This window comes from Sus scrofa, chromosome 8 (genome assembly GCF_000003025.6).
Source record: "Sus scrofa isolate TJ Tabasco breed Duroc chromosome 8, Sscrofa11.1, whole genome shotgun sequence".
NCBI lineage: Eukaryota > Metazoa > Chordata > Mammalia > Artiodactyla > Suidae > Sus > Sus scrofa.
Window position 1 is genome coordinate 50,331,369 of NC_010450.4, and position 13,383 is coordinate 50,344,751.

The 13,383-nt window shown below is 33.2% G+C and overlaps 1 protein-coding gene across 4 annotated transcripts in view; it reads right to left on the reverse strand.

Annotated features, from left to right (window-relative positions):
* Nucleotides 1-13,383, reverse strand: part of FSTL5 (follistatin like 5) — a 788,662-nt gene that overhangs the window by 67,097 nt on the left and 708,182 nt on the right. For all 4 annotated transcript variants that reach the window (XM_021101310.1, XM_021101309.1, XM_021101308.1 and 1 more), the window contains one exon: nucleotides 7,774-7,923. In XM_021101310.1, the coding sequence (XP_020956969.1) occupies nucleotides 7,774-7,923 (150 nt within the window). The remainder of the gene's footprint in view (nucleotides 1-7,773; nucleotides 7,924-13,383) is intronic.

A 13,383-nucleotide genomic window follows, 5' to 3' on the forward strand; every position in this document is an offset into this window, starting at 1 on the left:
TAGGTGCACGGGTTTATTTCTGGGTTTTATATCGTGTACCATTGATCTATATTTCTGTTTTGCACCAGTACCATACTATTTTGATGGCTGTAGCTTTGTAGAATAATCTGAAGTCAGGGAGCCTGATCCCACCAGCTCCATTTTTCATTTTCAGTATTGCTTTGGGTTTTGGGGGTCTTTTGAGTTTCCATACAAATTTAAAAAATAAATTCTTCTAGTTCTGTGAAAAATGCCATTGGTAATTTGATAAGGACTGCATTGAATCTGTAGATTGCCCTAGGTAAGTATAGCCATTTTGAGAGTATCTTTTCTTCTAATCCAAGAACATGATACATCTTTCCACATGTTTGTGTTACTTTTGATTCCTTTCATCAATGTCTTATACATTTCAGAGTACAGGTTTTTGCCTTCTTGGGTAGCTTTATTCCTAAGTATCTTATTCTTTTTTGTGATGATAAATGGGATTGTTTCCTTAATTTCTCTTTTTGATATTTTGTTGTTAGTGTATAGGAATATAAGAGATTTCTGTGTACTCATTTTATATCCTGCAACTTTACCAAATTCATTGATGTGCTCTAGTAGTTTTCTTGTAGCATCTCTAGGATTTTCTATTTATAGTATCATTTCATCTGCAAAGAGTGACAGTTTTACTTATTCTTTTCCAATTTAGATTCCTTTTTATTTTCTTCTCTGTTTGCTGTGGCGAGGATTTCCAAAACTACATTGAATAAAAGTTGTGAGAGTGGACATCCTTGTCTTATTCCTGATATTATAATAAATGCTTTCAGCTTTTCACCATTAAGAATGATATTAGCTGTGGGTTTGTCATATATGGCCTTTGTTATGTTGGGGTAGGTTTCCTCTATGACCACTTCCTGGAGATGTTTTATCAGAAATTGCTGATTTTGTCAAAAGCTTTTTATGCATCTTGAGATGATCATATGGTTTATATTCTTCAATTTGTTAATGTGGAATATCATACTCATTGATTGACAGATATTGAAAAATCCTTGCATTGCTAGGATAAATCCCACTTGACCATGATGTACAATCCTTTTAATGTACTGTTGGATTTGGTTTGAAAGTATTTTGTTGATTTTTGTGTCTATGGTTTATCAGTAATATTGGTCTGTATTTTTCTTTTTTTATGGTGTATTTGTCTGGTTTTGGTATCAGGGTGATGGTGTCCTCAAAGAATGAGTTTGGGAGTTTTCATTCCTCTGCAATTTTTTCAGAGTTTCAGAAGGTATGTGTTAACTCTTCTCTAAATGTTTGATACAATTTGCCTGTGAAGCCATCTGGTCCTGGATTTTTGTTTCTTTAAAAACGTTTTTGTTTGTTTGTTTGTTAATGTTTTGGTTTATTTAAAAACTTCCTGCTTCTAAATCACAAATTTCTAGGGCAAGATGCATCAAGAGAAGGTTAAGATTTGTTTTTGATAGTAGGCAATCAGAGAATATGCAGAGACTATGCACAGAATGGGGAGGAGAAAAATAGATCAACCACCAAGTCAGCAAAAATATACATTTTATTTGTTTATTGTTATAATAAAATGGAAATTTTATTTGTTTATTGTTGTAATAAAATGGATAATTGTTTGCAGTGTTATGTTAGTTTCAGATATATAGCAGAATATATATATAGCAGATAGTATATATATCAGTTTATTTTTCAGGTTCTTTTCCCTTATAGGTTATTATAAAATATTGAGTATTATTTCCTGTGCCATACAGTAGGTCCTTCTTGGTTATTTATTTTATAAATTACTAGATATCATCAAATTGCTTCCTAAAATGTTACTTTATATTACTTTAAAGTTTGGAAGAACTTTCACCTCTAACCCATCTGGGACAGAATTTTCTGTTTTAGTACTCTTAAGTCAGTTAATTTAATTAGTCATAAAAATATTCCTTTTTTATTCCATCTTGGGTTACATGTTAACTTATCCTTTCTCTTTAATTTGTTCTTTCCCACTACTCTTCCAAAGTTTACATCCATGACTTTTATCTTAATACTTTCTTAGGCCCTTTTACTCGTTGCAAGGACTGTGGTTATTTTTATATTCGTTTATCAATTCTAATAGTGTTAATCATGAATTTTGTCCTTGGTCTTTGCCAAAATTCTCAGTTACCTTTTAACTAATATTTTTTTAATAAATTGATTTTGACCTTTTATATATTTATTTCATTGTGTTTATCTACATATCTGTCTACTTTCCTTCTTTCATTTAGACTCCTGTGATTTTTGTCAGCTAAACTCTAACATTTTCTAGTTAAATGTTTTATTTTTCAATCTGTTATTTTTTTTCATTAAGGTAGCAAAATTTCCTCAAAACACAGCCTAACTTGGATTCAACATATTTAATCATGATTATCAATATAACTTGATACTTGTATTTTAAATTGGCTTTGTGGTTGTTGATTGTTAACATTTTGTCAGAGTATCTGTGTGAAATAATTTCATTAATATTTCTTGGGGATTAATTTATAGACTAGCATGTGTTCTATTCTCACTAAATGTTTCATTTAGTGAATGCTATGGTCTGAATGTTTGTGTCCCCACTCCCATCCTCCACACCACCCCCAGAATTCATTTGTTGTAATCCTAACCTTCAAAGATGATGGTATCAGAAACTAGCATTTGGGAGGTGATTCGTTTATGAGGATGAAGCCCTCACAAATAGGATTAGTGCTTTTATAAAAAGGACCTTGAGAGATCCACGGCCCTTCCCCAAGTTAAAGACACAGTGAGGAGTTCCCACTGTGCTCAGTGATTAACAAATCCGACTAGGAACCATGAAGTCCCTGGCCTTGCTCAGTGGGTTAAGGATCCAGCATTGCTGTGGCTCTGGTGTAGGCTAGCAGCTACAGCTCCAATTTGATCCCTAGCCTGGGAACCTCCATATGGCTGGGAGCGGCCCAAGAAATGGTAAAAAGACAAAAAAATAAAAATAAAATAAAAATAAAGACACAGTGAGATGGCACAGAGTACAAAATAGGAAGGTTTTCACCAGACCTTAATAAGCCACCACTTTGATCTTAGACTTTTCATATTCAGAACTGTGAGGAGTAAATACCTATTCTTTATAAGCTGTACAGTGTGTTGTATTTAATTATAGCAGCCTGAATAGTATATGAAATGATAGTAAAAATGTTGAGACTTTGAAATATTTAGCAATAATACATATTGAATCACTAGGGGATGCAAAAATTAACCCACATATCTGTTAGCTCACATATAGTAATAATATTCAATTTCACATGTTAATTTTGTCTGTTGATTTATCAAGAATCAAAAGTGTCGAATATTTCTCACCTTGACTGTACATCAAATATTTTTCTAGTAGTATGGCAATAATCACTTAAAATAATTGTAATCCATCATATATTTTTATTCTTTTTTTAAAATAAAGTCAACTTTTTAAAATCATTATCCAGTAACTTGCTTTAACCTAACACTTTGTGACTTAAACCCCTTTAAAAAAAATCTGATGTTAATATAATATCTGCATCAGCTTTTTGTTTTGTTGTTGATATGTGCCTACATTATCTGGGATTGCTCTTAAATTTCAAATTTTATTTTTTCTTATTTTAGGGATGTATCTCTTATAATCTGCATAAAGCTAGACTTTCATTATTTGATCCAACACTTTTTATTTTCAGTAAGTTGCTTTACTTCATTCTCAGATATTGTAATTATAAACATTTGGTTTTATTCTATCATTTTTTAAAAGTTTTTTTTCTATTAGTACTTGTTATTTCTCTTTATTTCATCTTTTCCCATTGTATTTATATGTAAGTTGTTCATTTACTTTTATTTTTTCATAGACAAAAACAATATTCAAGACCTAGCCCCTTGATATATTAATAAATACACTTAAGACATGCAAAGGTATACAGTAATTATTCCCATTCTTAAATAATACAAGAAGTCTTAATATGTTTGAAATAATATTGACCTTTTCCCTGTTTACATATTACTGTACAATATTTACATATTTTTTCTAGTTTTGTCCTGTGTTTTCACTGTTAAAATTTCAACCTTAAATTCAAGGAATATCATTATTATTGATAGTTAATATTTAATAGACAATATCTACCAATTTATTTGCTATCAATACATAAATTTTACTGCTTAGTTAATTTTCCTCATTCCTGAAGCAAACAGGTTTCAGTTTTTTTCTAACATATTTTGTTGATAAAGTCTTTTTTTTATCTGATACAATAAAGAAATTATATGCTTTTTCCACTGAACATAGAGAATATATTTTATTTCCACTTAGTGGTTTAATAATAATTTCCACTTTCTTTGGACATCCATTACTGGTATGGAGAAAATTGTTGCTGTTCTCACAGTAAATAATCTCCCATTTTAATATAATTTTTTTGGCTTTATGTTTGGTTGTGTCATGTCAATATATTTAGGTACTGATTTTTTTTTTCCATTTGAGTTTCATGGTCCTTTCTAAAACTGAGTTTATGGTATTTTATAAATTATATAATAAAGAATAATGCACAGTATATGTATGTATTATTCTTCATATATGTATTATTCTTTATAATATTATAGAAAATTCTCATTCATTTTGACTGAATTTTCAACTTTTCCCTTTTCTTTCTATTATCTCCTTCTGGGGTTTATCCTTTCTATTAGTGTAGAAACAAAGTCTGATATTTTAAATACATTGGGTTTTTATTAGTAGTAGTAGCTTTTCTTGCTTTTCTTTTTTTTTTTTCTTTTTTCCTTTCCTTTTGCTTTTTTAAGGCTGCCCTGTGGATGTTCCCTGGTTAGGGGTCAAATTGGAGCTACAGCTGCCAGGCTATATATAACAGCTGAAGCAACATGAGATCTGAGCCATCTCTGTGACTTATACCGCAGCTCACAGAAATGTCAGATCCTTAACCCACTGAGTGATGCCAGGGATCAAACCTGCGTCTTCCTGGATATTAGTTGGGCTTATTACCACTGAACCACAACAGGAACTTCTTAGTGGTAGTTTTCTGATGAAGTTACCACCATCACTGAATTTCTGAATACTGAACAATTGCTTCCTATCAGTTTCTGGTCACAAGATTTTCATGAGATGAATACATAATCCCCTTTCATGCATGTTTCTGTTCAGACACTCTTTATTTAATATATATTGTTCAATAATTAACATACAACCAAACAACACTATGACTCATGTCTAAATGAAGCTACCATTAGGCACACCACAGCCTTCCTGCACAACCATTTCAACAGGACAGTCCGGTCGAGGGTCATTTTAAACAGCAAAATTGACAGTGCAAACATGGTACTAAATAGACCATGAAAAGAACACTCGTTCACAGCATGAAAGCTGAGCCAAGATGGTGGAGTGTCCTCTCATTCAACCTGAGCTGGGAACATGTATGTCAGGTGACACAATTTTCACCACTCTGCACAAGTCCCTGAATGCTGCAAAAGCACCCTGAGTATTGGTTTAGCATTCTTAATAAATTTAAGAGAGTAGGCAAATTTTAAGTACAGAATCAACAAAAGATGAGAATCAGCTATAATTAACTTCTCTATAGCAATAAAAGAAACACTAGCTTCATGAAAACAAAATAATCTCTCTCTAGACAGAGGTAGTGAATACTGTATATTTCCATCTGTGTAATATTCAAAATCAAGTAATACTGATTAATGTTGACAGAAATCCACATAACGATTATTTTTCGGGTAGGTAATGACTAAGAGGAATAAAGCATAATTATTATTATTTTAATAAAAGATAATAAGGAAAACCTAGTTGGACTGAGGCCCAATTTTCTAACATAACATGTTGGATTCTTGTCTGCAAAATATTAATAATCATGATTATATTACTACTATTTTAATATTTTAGCCTTGTATAATGTTTCTTACATCTTCCTGGTATTTCAGTCATTACGGCACTTTGAACCTTAATATCATTTATGTGATTTTTACCATTGTGTGAATATTTCATTATTGATATTTTCTATTAATTTAAAATTTTATGTCATTGATGAAAGTTATATGAATAAGAAATGTTGTTAACTTTTATCAATTTCATCTATCTAGTATATAATATGCATTATCAGTATAGGTTTCTGGTTTAAACACTGAATTTAAAGACCAGCCTGATTATTCTTGAAAGAACTTCTAATTTTAACCTGCTAGCTAAAGAATCTTGATAACCCCAAACTGAATGCCTATTATTTGCTGACCAATGTTGCACCTGAAATCAAAGTAAAATTAACCTGGTCAAAAATACAGCAGTCTCACAGATGGATACATGAGAGGTGAGATATATAGAAAAATATGTTCTTAAGTATTTACTGGGACATTAGGCTGGGTACACATGAGAACTGTGTAACCCTAGAGGCCTTAGAGTTTTCTAGTAGACAATTATCCATCATTCTACTCATGACTGTAAGAGTCATTCATATTAAAAACTGAGCCACTAGACTAAATATCTACAGTAACTGTGAACCCTGGAAATCTTTCTAATACCAATGCTTTTCACTCTATTGCTGTGATATTGATCACATCTCAGAAAGGGAAATTAATAAAAGCATACTTTTTATATAAAATATATAGGTAGATGGATAGATGATTGGATAAATTCATGTGAAGTTGTTACAGACTAAGAATGAGAAGCCCTAATTTTGAACTTCTTAGTACTTTTTGTGTTTTAGTCAGGAATCAGTATTAGAGGGAGTAACATCTACTTAAATTTCAAACCAGTATTGATGCAAAAACCCCCACCCCTATTAAATATAAGAAATGGTTAGATTCCCATGTCTGTCATAAATTTTGATAGAAAACCAGTATATAGTACTTCTATATCCCAGGATGTGCTATAAATGCTTTATAAATATTAACTGTTAATATATATATAATATACATATAAAATATATTAACCTAACTTCATGATATGTATATATATACATTAATATAACTTTATGAGATATGTACCGTTATTACTCCCATTTAACAGATTATACATATCTAATTTTTTTTTAAGTTTTATTTCCTCTGAGCTGAGAAGCCATAGATCCTAACAGTCAAAAATCCAGACACTGAAATGAGACTACCTATGTGCAAACCCTGAATTTCCCTGTGCTTGCTGTGCAACTGAGTTCTAGTAGATTTCCCAAGTTGGACAGTTTTGGAAATATCAGGGCATGAAATAGTTGGTGGCTCAAATCAGAATGGTTTTCCTTAACCACAACCATGGCAACATGAAGCCATGGTGATGGCAAGGCTTAGTAAAAAAAAAAAAACTGTTTTCTTTGTCATTGAGCTATGAACATATTACTTGTTTCACAATTATAGTAAAACCTACTATGTTACTATTATCCAGTAAATCTACAACTGCCTCAGCCTTTGTTAAGAACTGAATGAGAAAAAAAAAAATAATACCATTTCTGCAATGCTAACTAAGAATACCTTAACTGGTCTTGAACTGGGGCTCTCCTTGCTCAAGCCAAAATAAGCAAATTTGAGGAAGATTTTTGTGTAACTGATCATGCTAGGATTCTGATGTCTTCATGGAATCTAACTATTGAAAGCAAAAGCTATTCAAATTACTTCTTTAATTATTTAGACTAAAGGAGCAGGATGAGAGGAGAGTTCGCAGAAAATGCATGTATTTTCCAGTTATCTCAGTAATGAAATACTTGATTGATGACGATTAAATGGCCATTCACAAGTTACCTGGTCAAGACTATTATGTTAAAGTAAATGTTCTTTAAAATCACTTTCAAAAGGAAGAGCTGTTCATACCTGAACAACTTTTTGAGACTGCACATCAACAACAAGGACTCTGTCTAAAGTTGGCTGTGCTGCATAAATGAACTTGTCTTTGACATTGACAGCTGAGGCCCACACACACCTCTGTACTTCATCTCCTTCAGTTTTTGGACAGACTTCATCCTGTAATTTGGAAAATAGAAAAATAAATACCTTAAATCATAACATGGATGTGGCCATATTATAAGAAACATTGATGTTGGATGCTTTTCCACTTTTAATATCAAAAGTTTTATATATATGTATTTATCTATATATGTGTGTATATATATATATATGCTAAATATATAGATGTGTATTTCTGTTATATATGTAATGTATATATTTTTATGTCCAATATATAAATAAATAAAGAGTTAAGTCAAATAAAATAGTATATAGTGCATATGTAAGTAAGCACTTTAAGTGTGTATAGAAATCCTCATGAATAACTCTTTAAATATGTTTTATCAAGCCTTTAATTGCTTATTTCTAGTAAGAAATAGTCCTTTAATTTGTCATTATCTGCTTCTTAACTAAGCAACTGCAGAAATTCATAATAAGGCCAATGTTTCCTCCCAAATCTCCCAATCTCAAAATCTTTACCAAACATAGACACCTCATTATATTTAGAACTTCTCAGTCCTCAGGAGCTGGTATAGTCTTTTCAGGAGCTACCAAACTTACTGCACAAAACTAAAAGCATCATCTAATTTGTAGGGAATCAGAAGTTGAGAAAAAGTTAATATGGTAGTTATTCACAATGGAAATTTTATTTTTGATTTGGTATCAATATCAAATTTTACAAAATCCTTTCGTCTGCCCAAGTTTTCCATTCTGTTCCATTACCCTAGAACTGTCTTCTGGTTGAACATTAAATAGTTTTTGCCAGGTGACCACAAATGAGGCAAAAATATCTTCTTTGGAGCCCTCCTTTGAACATTCAGTAGGTAAATACTTAAACCTTTCTGATCTGTGTGGGCAGACACACTGCAAGCAGAAGAAATGTCATTTAGTTTGTTATTTTGATTTCTGGTCTTTCTTTTATTCATTGGTCTATTGTTTTTAAAATTCGCTCAAATTTTTATAGTTAGAAAACCACTAAGAAGAGAGATTTCTTGAACTCTACATGAAATAAACAATTTATATAACAACATAATGATAAACACTGATTCCAGTGTGTCTCTTGTTTTATGATTGCAGTCTGATCGCTGATTACCATGTCTAATTTACTGCTTTGTATACGCCAGTTAGTAACTCTTAAGCTAAATTAGAATACTCTTTCTTCTCTAATTCAAACAAAAACATTTACTTTCCAGCAGAGAGTCCATCCGCCATTTGTATTTAATAATCATGAAACAAAATCAACCACCTAAGTATTTCTTTTAATTAAAAGATAATACTGACAGCAGATAAATGCAAATGAATACCACAATAACTCTTCTCAGGCAGCACAATCATAGTAGGTGTCGTTTACCTTGCTTGTATAAAATTTGGAAAATAATGGAAAAACCTGCACTTTGGAAAAGTGAGAAGCTCAGTATGTGGTCTGCTGTTTTTACTCTCCAAACTTTAGATCGAATTCCAGAGGACCTGGAGTGTTGACTCATTGTTAAGATCCAGTTCAGAATTTACTAGGTCCACCAAAACACCAGGAATATATAAGAGCAGTGTTTTGTTTCCTTTCTTTCTTTTTCTTTCTTTCTCTCCTTTTTTTTTTCTTTCTTTCTTTTTCTTCCTTCCTTTATTTTTTTTTCAAAACTCATTTCTTTTTTTTCCCCTTAAGCCACCCTCAAGGCATAGGGAAGTCCCTGGGCCAGGGATTGAACCCATGCTGCAGCAGTGACCCGAGCCACTGCAGTGACAATGCCAGATACTTAACCTGCTGAAGGACCAGACAACTCCAACAACAGTGTTTTCTGAACAGCACAGTTGTTCCAGGATTCCAGGACATAAGCAAAAATCTGAAAACTAAACCTCTGATGTGTATTTCTGTAACTTCTGGAGGGTTGGAATTGACTCCATTTCATGAAGTGCACCATGACCATTCTGAGATGACCACCAGTGGTTCATCCTGAGTGGTGTCCAGAGTACCCTTCAGCAGGCAGCACAACTCTGTTCTCAGCACATGCCCAGAACAGAGCACAGCACTGTCCTTTCATTCATCAGTGAACTGAAACATTATTTTCTACTCCAAAGATTTTTCTTCAGGGTTATATTGAACACCTTTGACAAGAAACTATTTTGTGAGAATCCAACACTTGATAAAATATGTACTTGAGAGGAGTGAAAAGGTGGGAAAAAGCAGGACCTAGGGTTGATGAAAGGATCTGAATACGGGAAAATTGTTTATGAATTCTTCACTGCTGAGTAAAATTGACCAACAAAACCTATCAAAATAGCAGAAACCATGAGTGATCTGATTCATAACTGACAGCCAAACAACAGCTGAACCAGGAGCAATTTCCACTCCTTTGTTTGCTACAAAACTATTCAACAGTAAAATTAACTGCTCTGCCAGGAATTATTTCCTATTTGTGTGCTGTCCCTATAAGAAGTCCCTGTCCAGACTCACAATAATTTTTACAAAGCCATTAAAAGTTTCCTGACAGTCATCCTGAATTTTCTTTGCTTTGCTTTATGCTATTAGTTCTGCTTATTGTCTATTAGGTCCCATTCTCTAATAGCAATCTTCTTTTTCCAGATTACATAGAATAATGTTTATTTATGTGGATGGGAATAGTAGGGAAATAGTTTTCACATTCATGGGGCATTCAGTGGGATAAAAGAGAAGATAGAAAATATCAGAGATGCAAAGTAAGATTAAGATCATACACACTAATGAGGAATATTTTCAGAAATTATATCAAAGAGTATAATTTAATCTTTTTATTGAAATGTATACTACAATTTAGAATTAAAGGATTACTAAGACTTTAGAACCAATGAGGAGGAGTCAATAATAAAAAGACAATTCTAGTTTATAATTAGAATTTATCTATTTCCCTTTTGTCACTTAATATTTCACTGTATTTTCTATGTATACATTATCCTTGTAAAAATTTTACAGGAGAGAGTACAAGATACATCATAGTGATGTTGGAAATTTTGATTTAGCAATTGATGATTCCTGATTTGATAAACTGAAGTTATAGTTCAAACAGACAAGTATATATATATGCTTCTTCTATAGGACTTGGTTGTGTTCATTTATTGAATTGAATTCCTCTTAAAAATACTTTGCCCTAATATCCCCAGATTCCCTAATTTCCTCCCTCCTCTTCTTATTTTTAATTTAATTATACTGGAGTATAATTGACTTACAATATTTTGTTGGTTTCAGATATACAGCAAATTGCATGCCATACTTATGACTATATTACATTCTTTTCTTCCATATAGGTTATTACAAGCTGCTGCGTAGATTTTCCCATGCTATACAGCAGGTTCTCATTGATCATCTATTTTATACAGTAGTGTGTATGCTACTCCCACCTTCCCAATTCTTCTCTCCCCGACAGTGGTTTCACCTATGATAACCATAAGATTAGTTTTGAAATCTGTGAGTCTGTTTGTTTATAAATAAGTGCTTTTGTATCATTTTTATCAGATTCCATATATGTGATATCATATGATATCCGACTTTCTCTGTCTGACTTACTTCACTTAGTACGATTATCTCCTGTTCCATCCATGTTGGCATTATTTTCATTATTTCATTATGAAATGGCATTATTTCATTATCTGATGGCATTATTTCACTATTTGATGGCTGAGTAGTATTCCACTGCATCTATGTACCACATCTTCTTAGTCCATTCATCTGTTGATGGCCATTTAGGTTGCTCCCATGTCTTGGCTATTCTAACTAGTGCTACAAAGAACATATGCATGCATGTATATTTTTGATTTATTGTTTTCTCTGGATAGATGTCCAGGAATGGGATTTCTGGATCACATTGTAGTTCTTTAGATTCTTAACCCACTGCATCACAGCAGGAACTCTGATGTCCCCTTCTTCATAGCCCGCCCCCTTGAGTCATCCATGGTGAAGCTGAATGTGTTTACCACAAGCAACTCCATTTCCCTTGCAGCCACCTTGACAAGTTTCTGTCATCATTCCTTCCTCTCATCCACCTATCCAATCCAAGTTTGTCCACAACCTTCTACCTTTGGCATTCACAAAGTATCTGCCTAAATTTTTTTATTTATTCTTTATCACATCTGTAGTTGTATAATGATCACTACAATCCAATTTCACAGGATTTCCATCCAACAGCACAAGCACATCCCTCCCACCCCTAAACTGTCTCCTCTGGAGACCATAAGTTTTTCAATGTCTGTGAGTCAGAATCTGCTCTGCAAACAAGTTCAGTCTGTCCTTTTTTCAGATTCCACATGTTAGTGACAGCATTTGATGTTGCCGTCTCATTGTATGGCTGACTTCACTTAGCATGATAATTTCTAGGTCCATCCATGTTGCTAAAAATGCTGGTATTTTGTTTCTTTTAATGGCTGAGTAATATTCCATTGTGTAAAATAATACCACATCTTCTGGATCCACTCCTCTGTCAATGGACAATTAGGTTGTTTCCATGTCTTGGCTTTTGAAAAGAGTGCTGCAATGAACATTGGAGTACATGTGTCTTTGCAAGTCATGGTTTTCTCTGTATAGATGCCCAGGAGTGGGATTGCTGGATCAAATGGTAGTTCTATGTTTAGTTTCCTGAGGACTCTCCATCCTGTTTTCCACAGTAGTTGCACCAATTTACAGTCCCACCAACAGTGTACTAGGGTTCTTTTTTCTCCACACCCTCTCCAGCACTTATTGTTTGTAGACTTTTTGATGATAGCCATTTTGGCTGGTGTAAGGTAGTACCTCATAGTGGCTTTGATTTGCATCTCTCTAATAATGAGGGATGTTGAACATCTTTTCATGTGTTTCTCGGCCATCTGTATGTCCTCTTTGGAGAACTGTCTGTTTAGATCTTCTGGCCATTTTTTGATGGGGTTGATTTTTTGTTTTTGTTATGGATCTGCAGAAGTCGTTGATAAATTTTGGAGATTAATCCCTTGTCAGTCAATTCACTTGCAAAGATTTTCTCCCCTTCTGTGGGTTGTCTTTTTGTGTTGTTTGGGGTTTCCTTTGCTGTGCAGAAACTTTGAAGTTTGATTAGGTTGCATTTGTTTATTTTTGTTTTTACTGTCATGACTCTAAGAGGTGGATCTGAGATGTTGCTGTTGTTTATATCAGAGAGTGTTTGGCTTGTGTTTTCCCCGAAGAGTTTGATAGTGTCTGGTCTTATATCTAGGTCTTTAATCCATTTGGAGTTTATTTTTGTGTATGGTGTTAGGGAGTGTTCTAATTTCATTATTTTACACATGGCTGTCCAGTTTTCCCAGCACCACTTATTGAACAAGCTGTCCTTTCTCTATTGTATATCCTTGCCTCCTTTGTCATAGATGAGTTGGCTGAAGGTGCGTGGGTTGAATTCTGGGCTTTCTATCCTGTTCCACTGATCTCTGTCTTTGTGTCAGTCCATATGGTTTTGATGATTGTTGCTTTGTAGTATAGTTTGAATTCCAGGAGCCTGATTCCTCCAG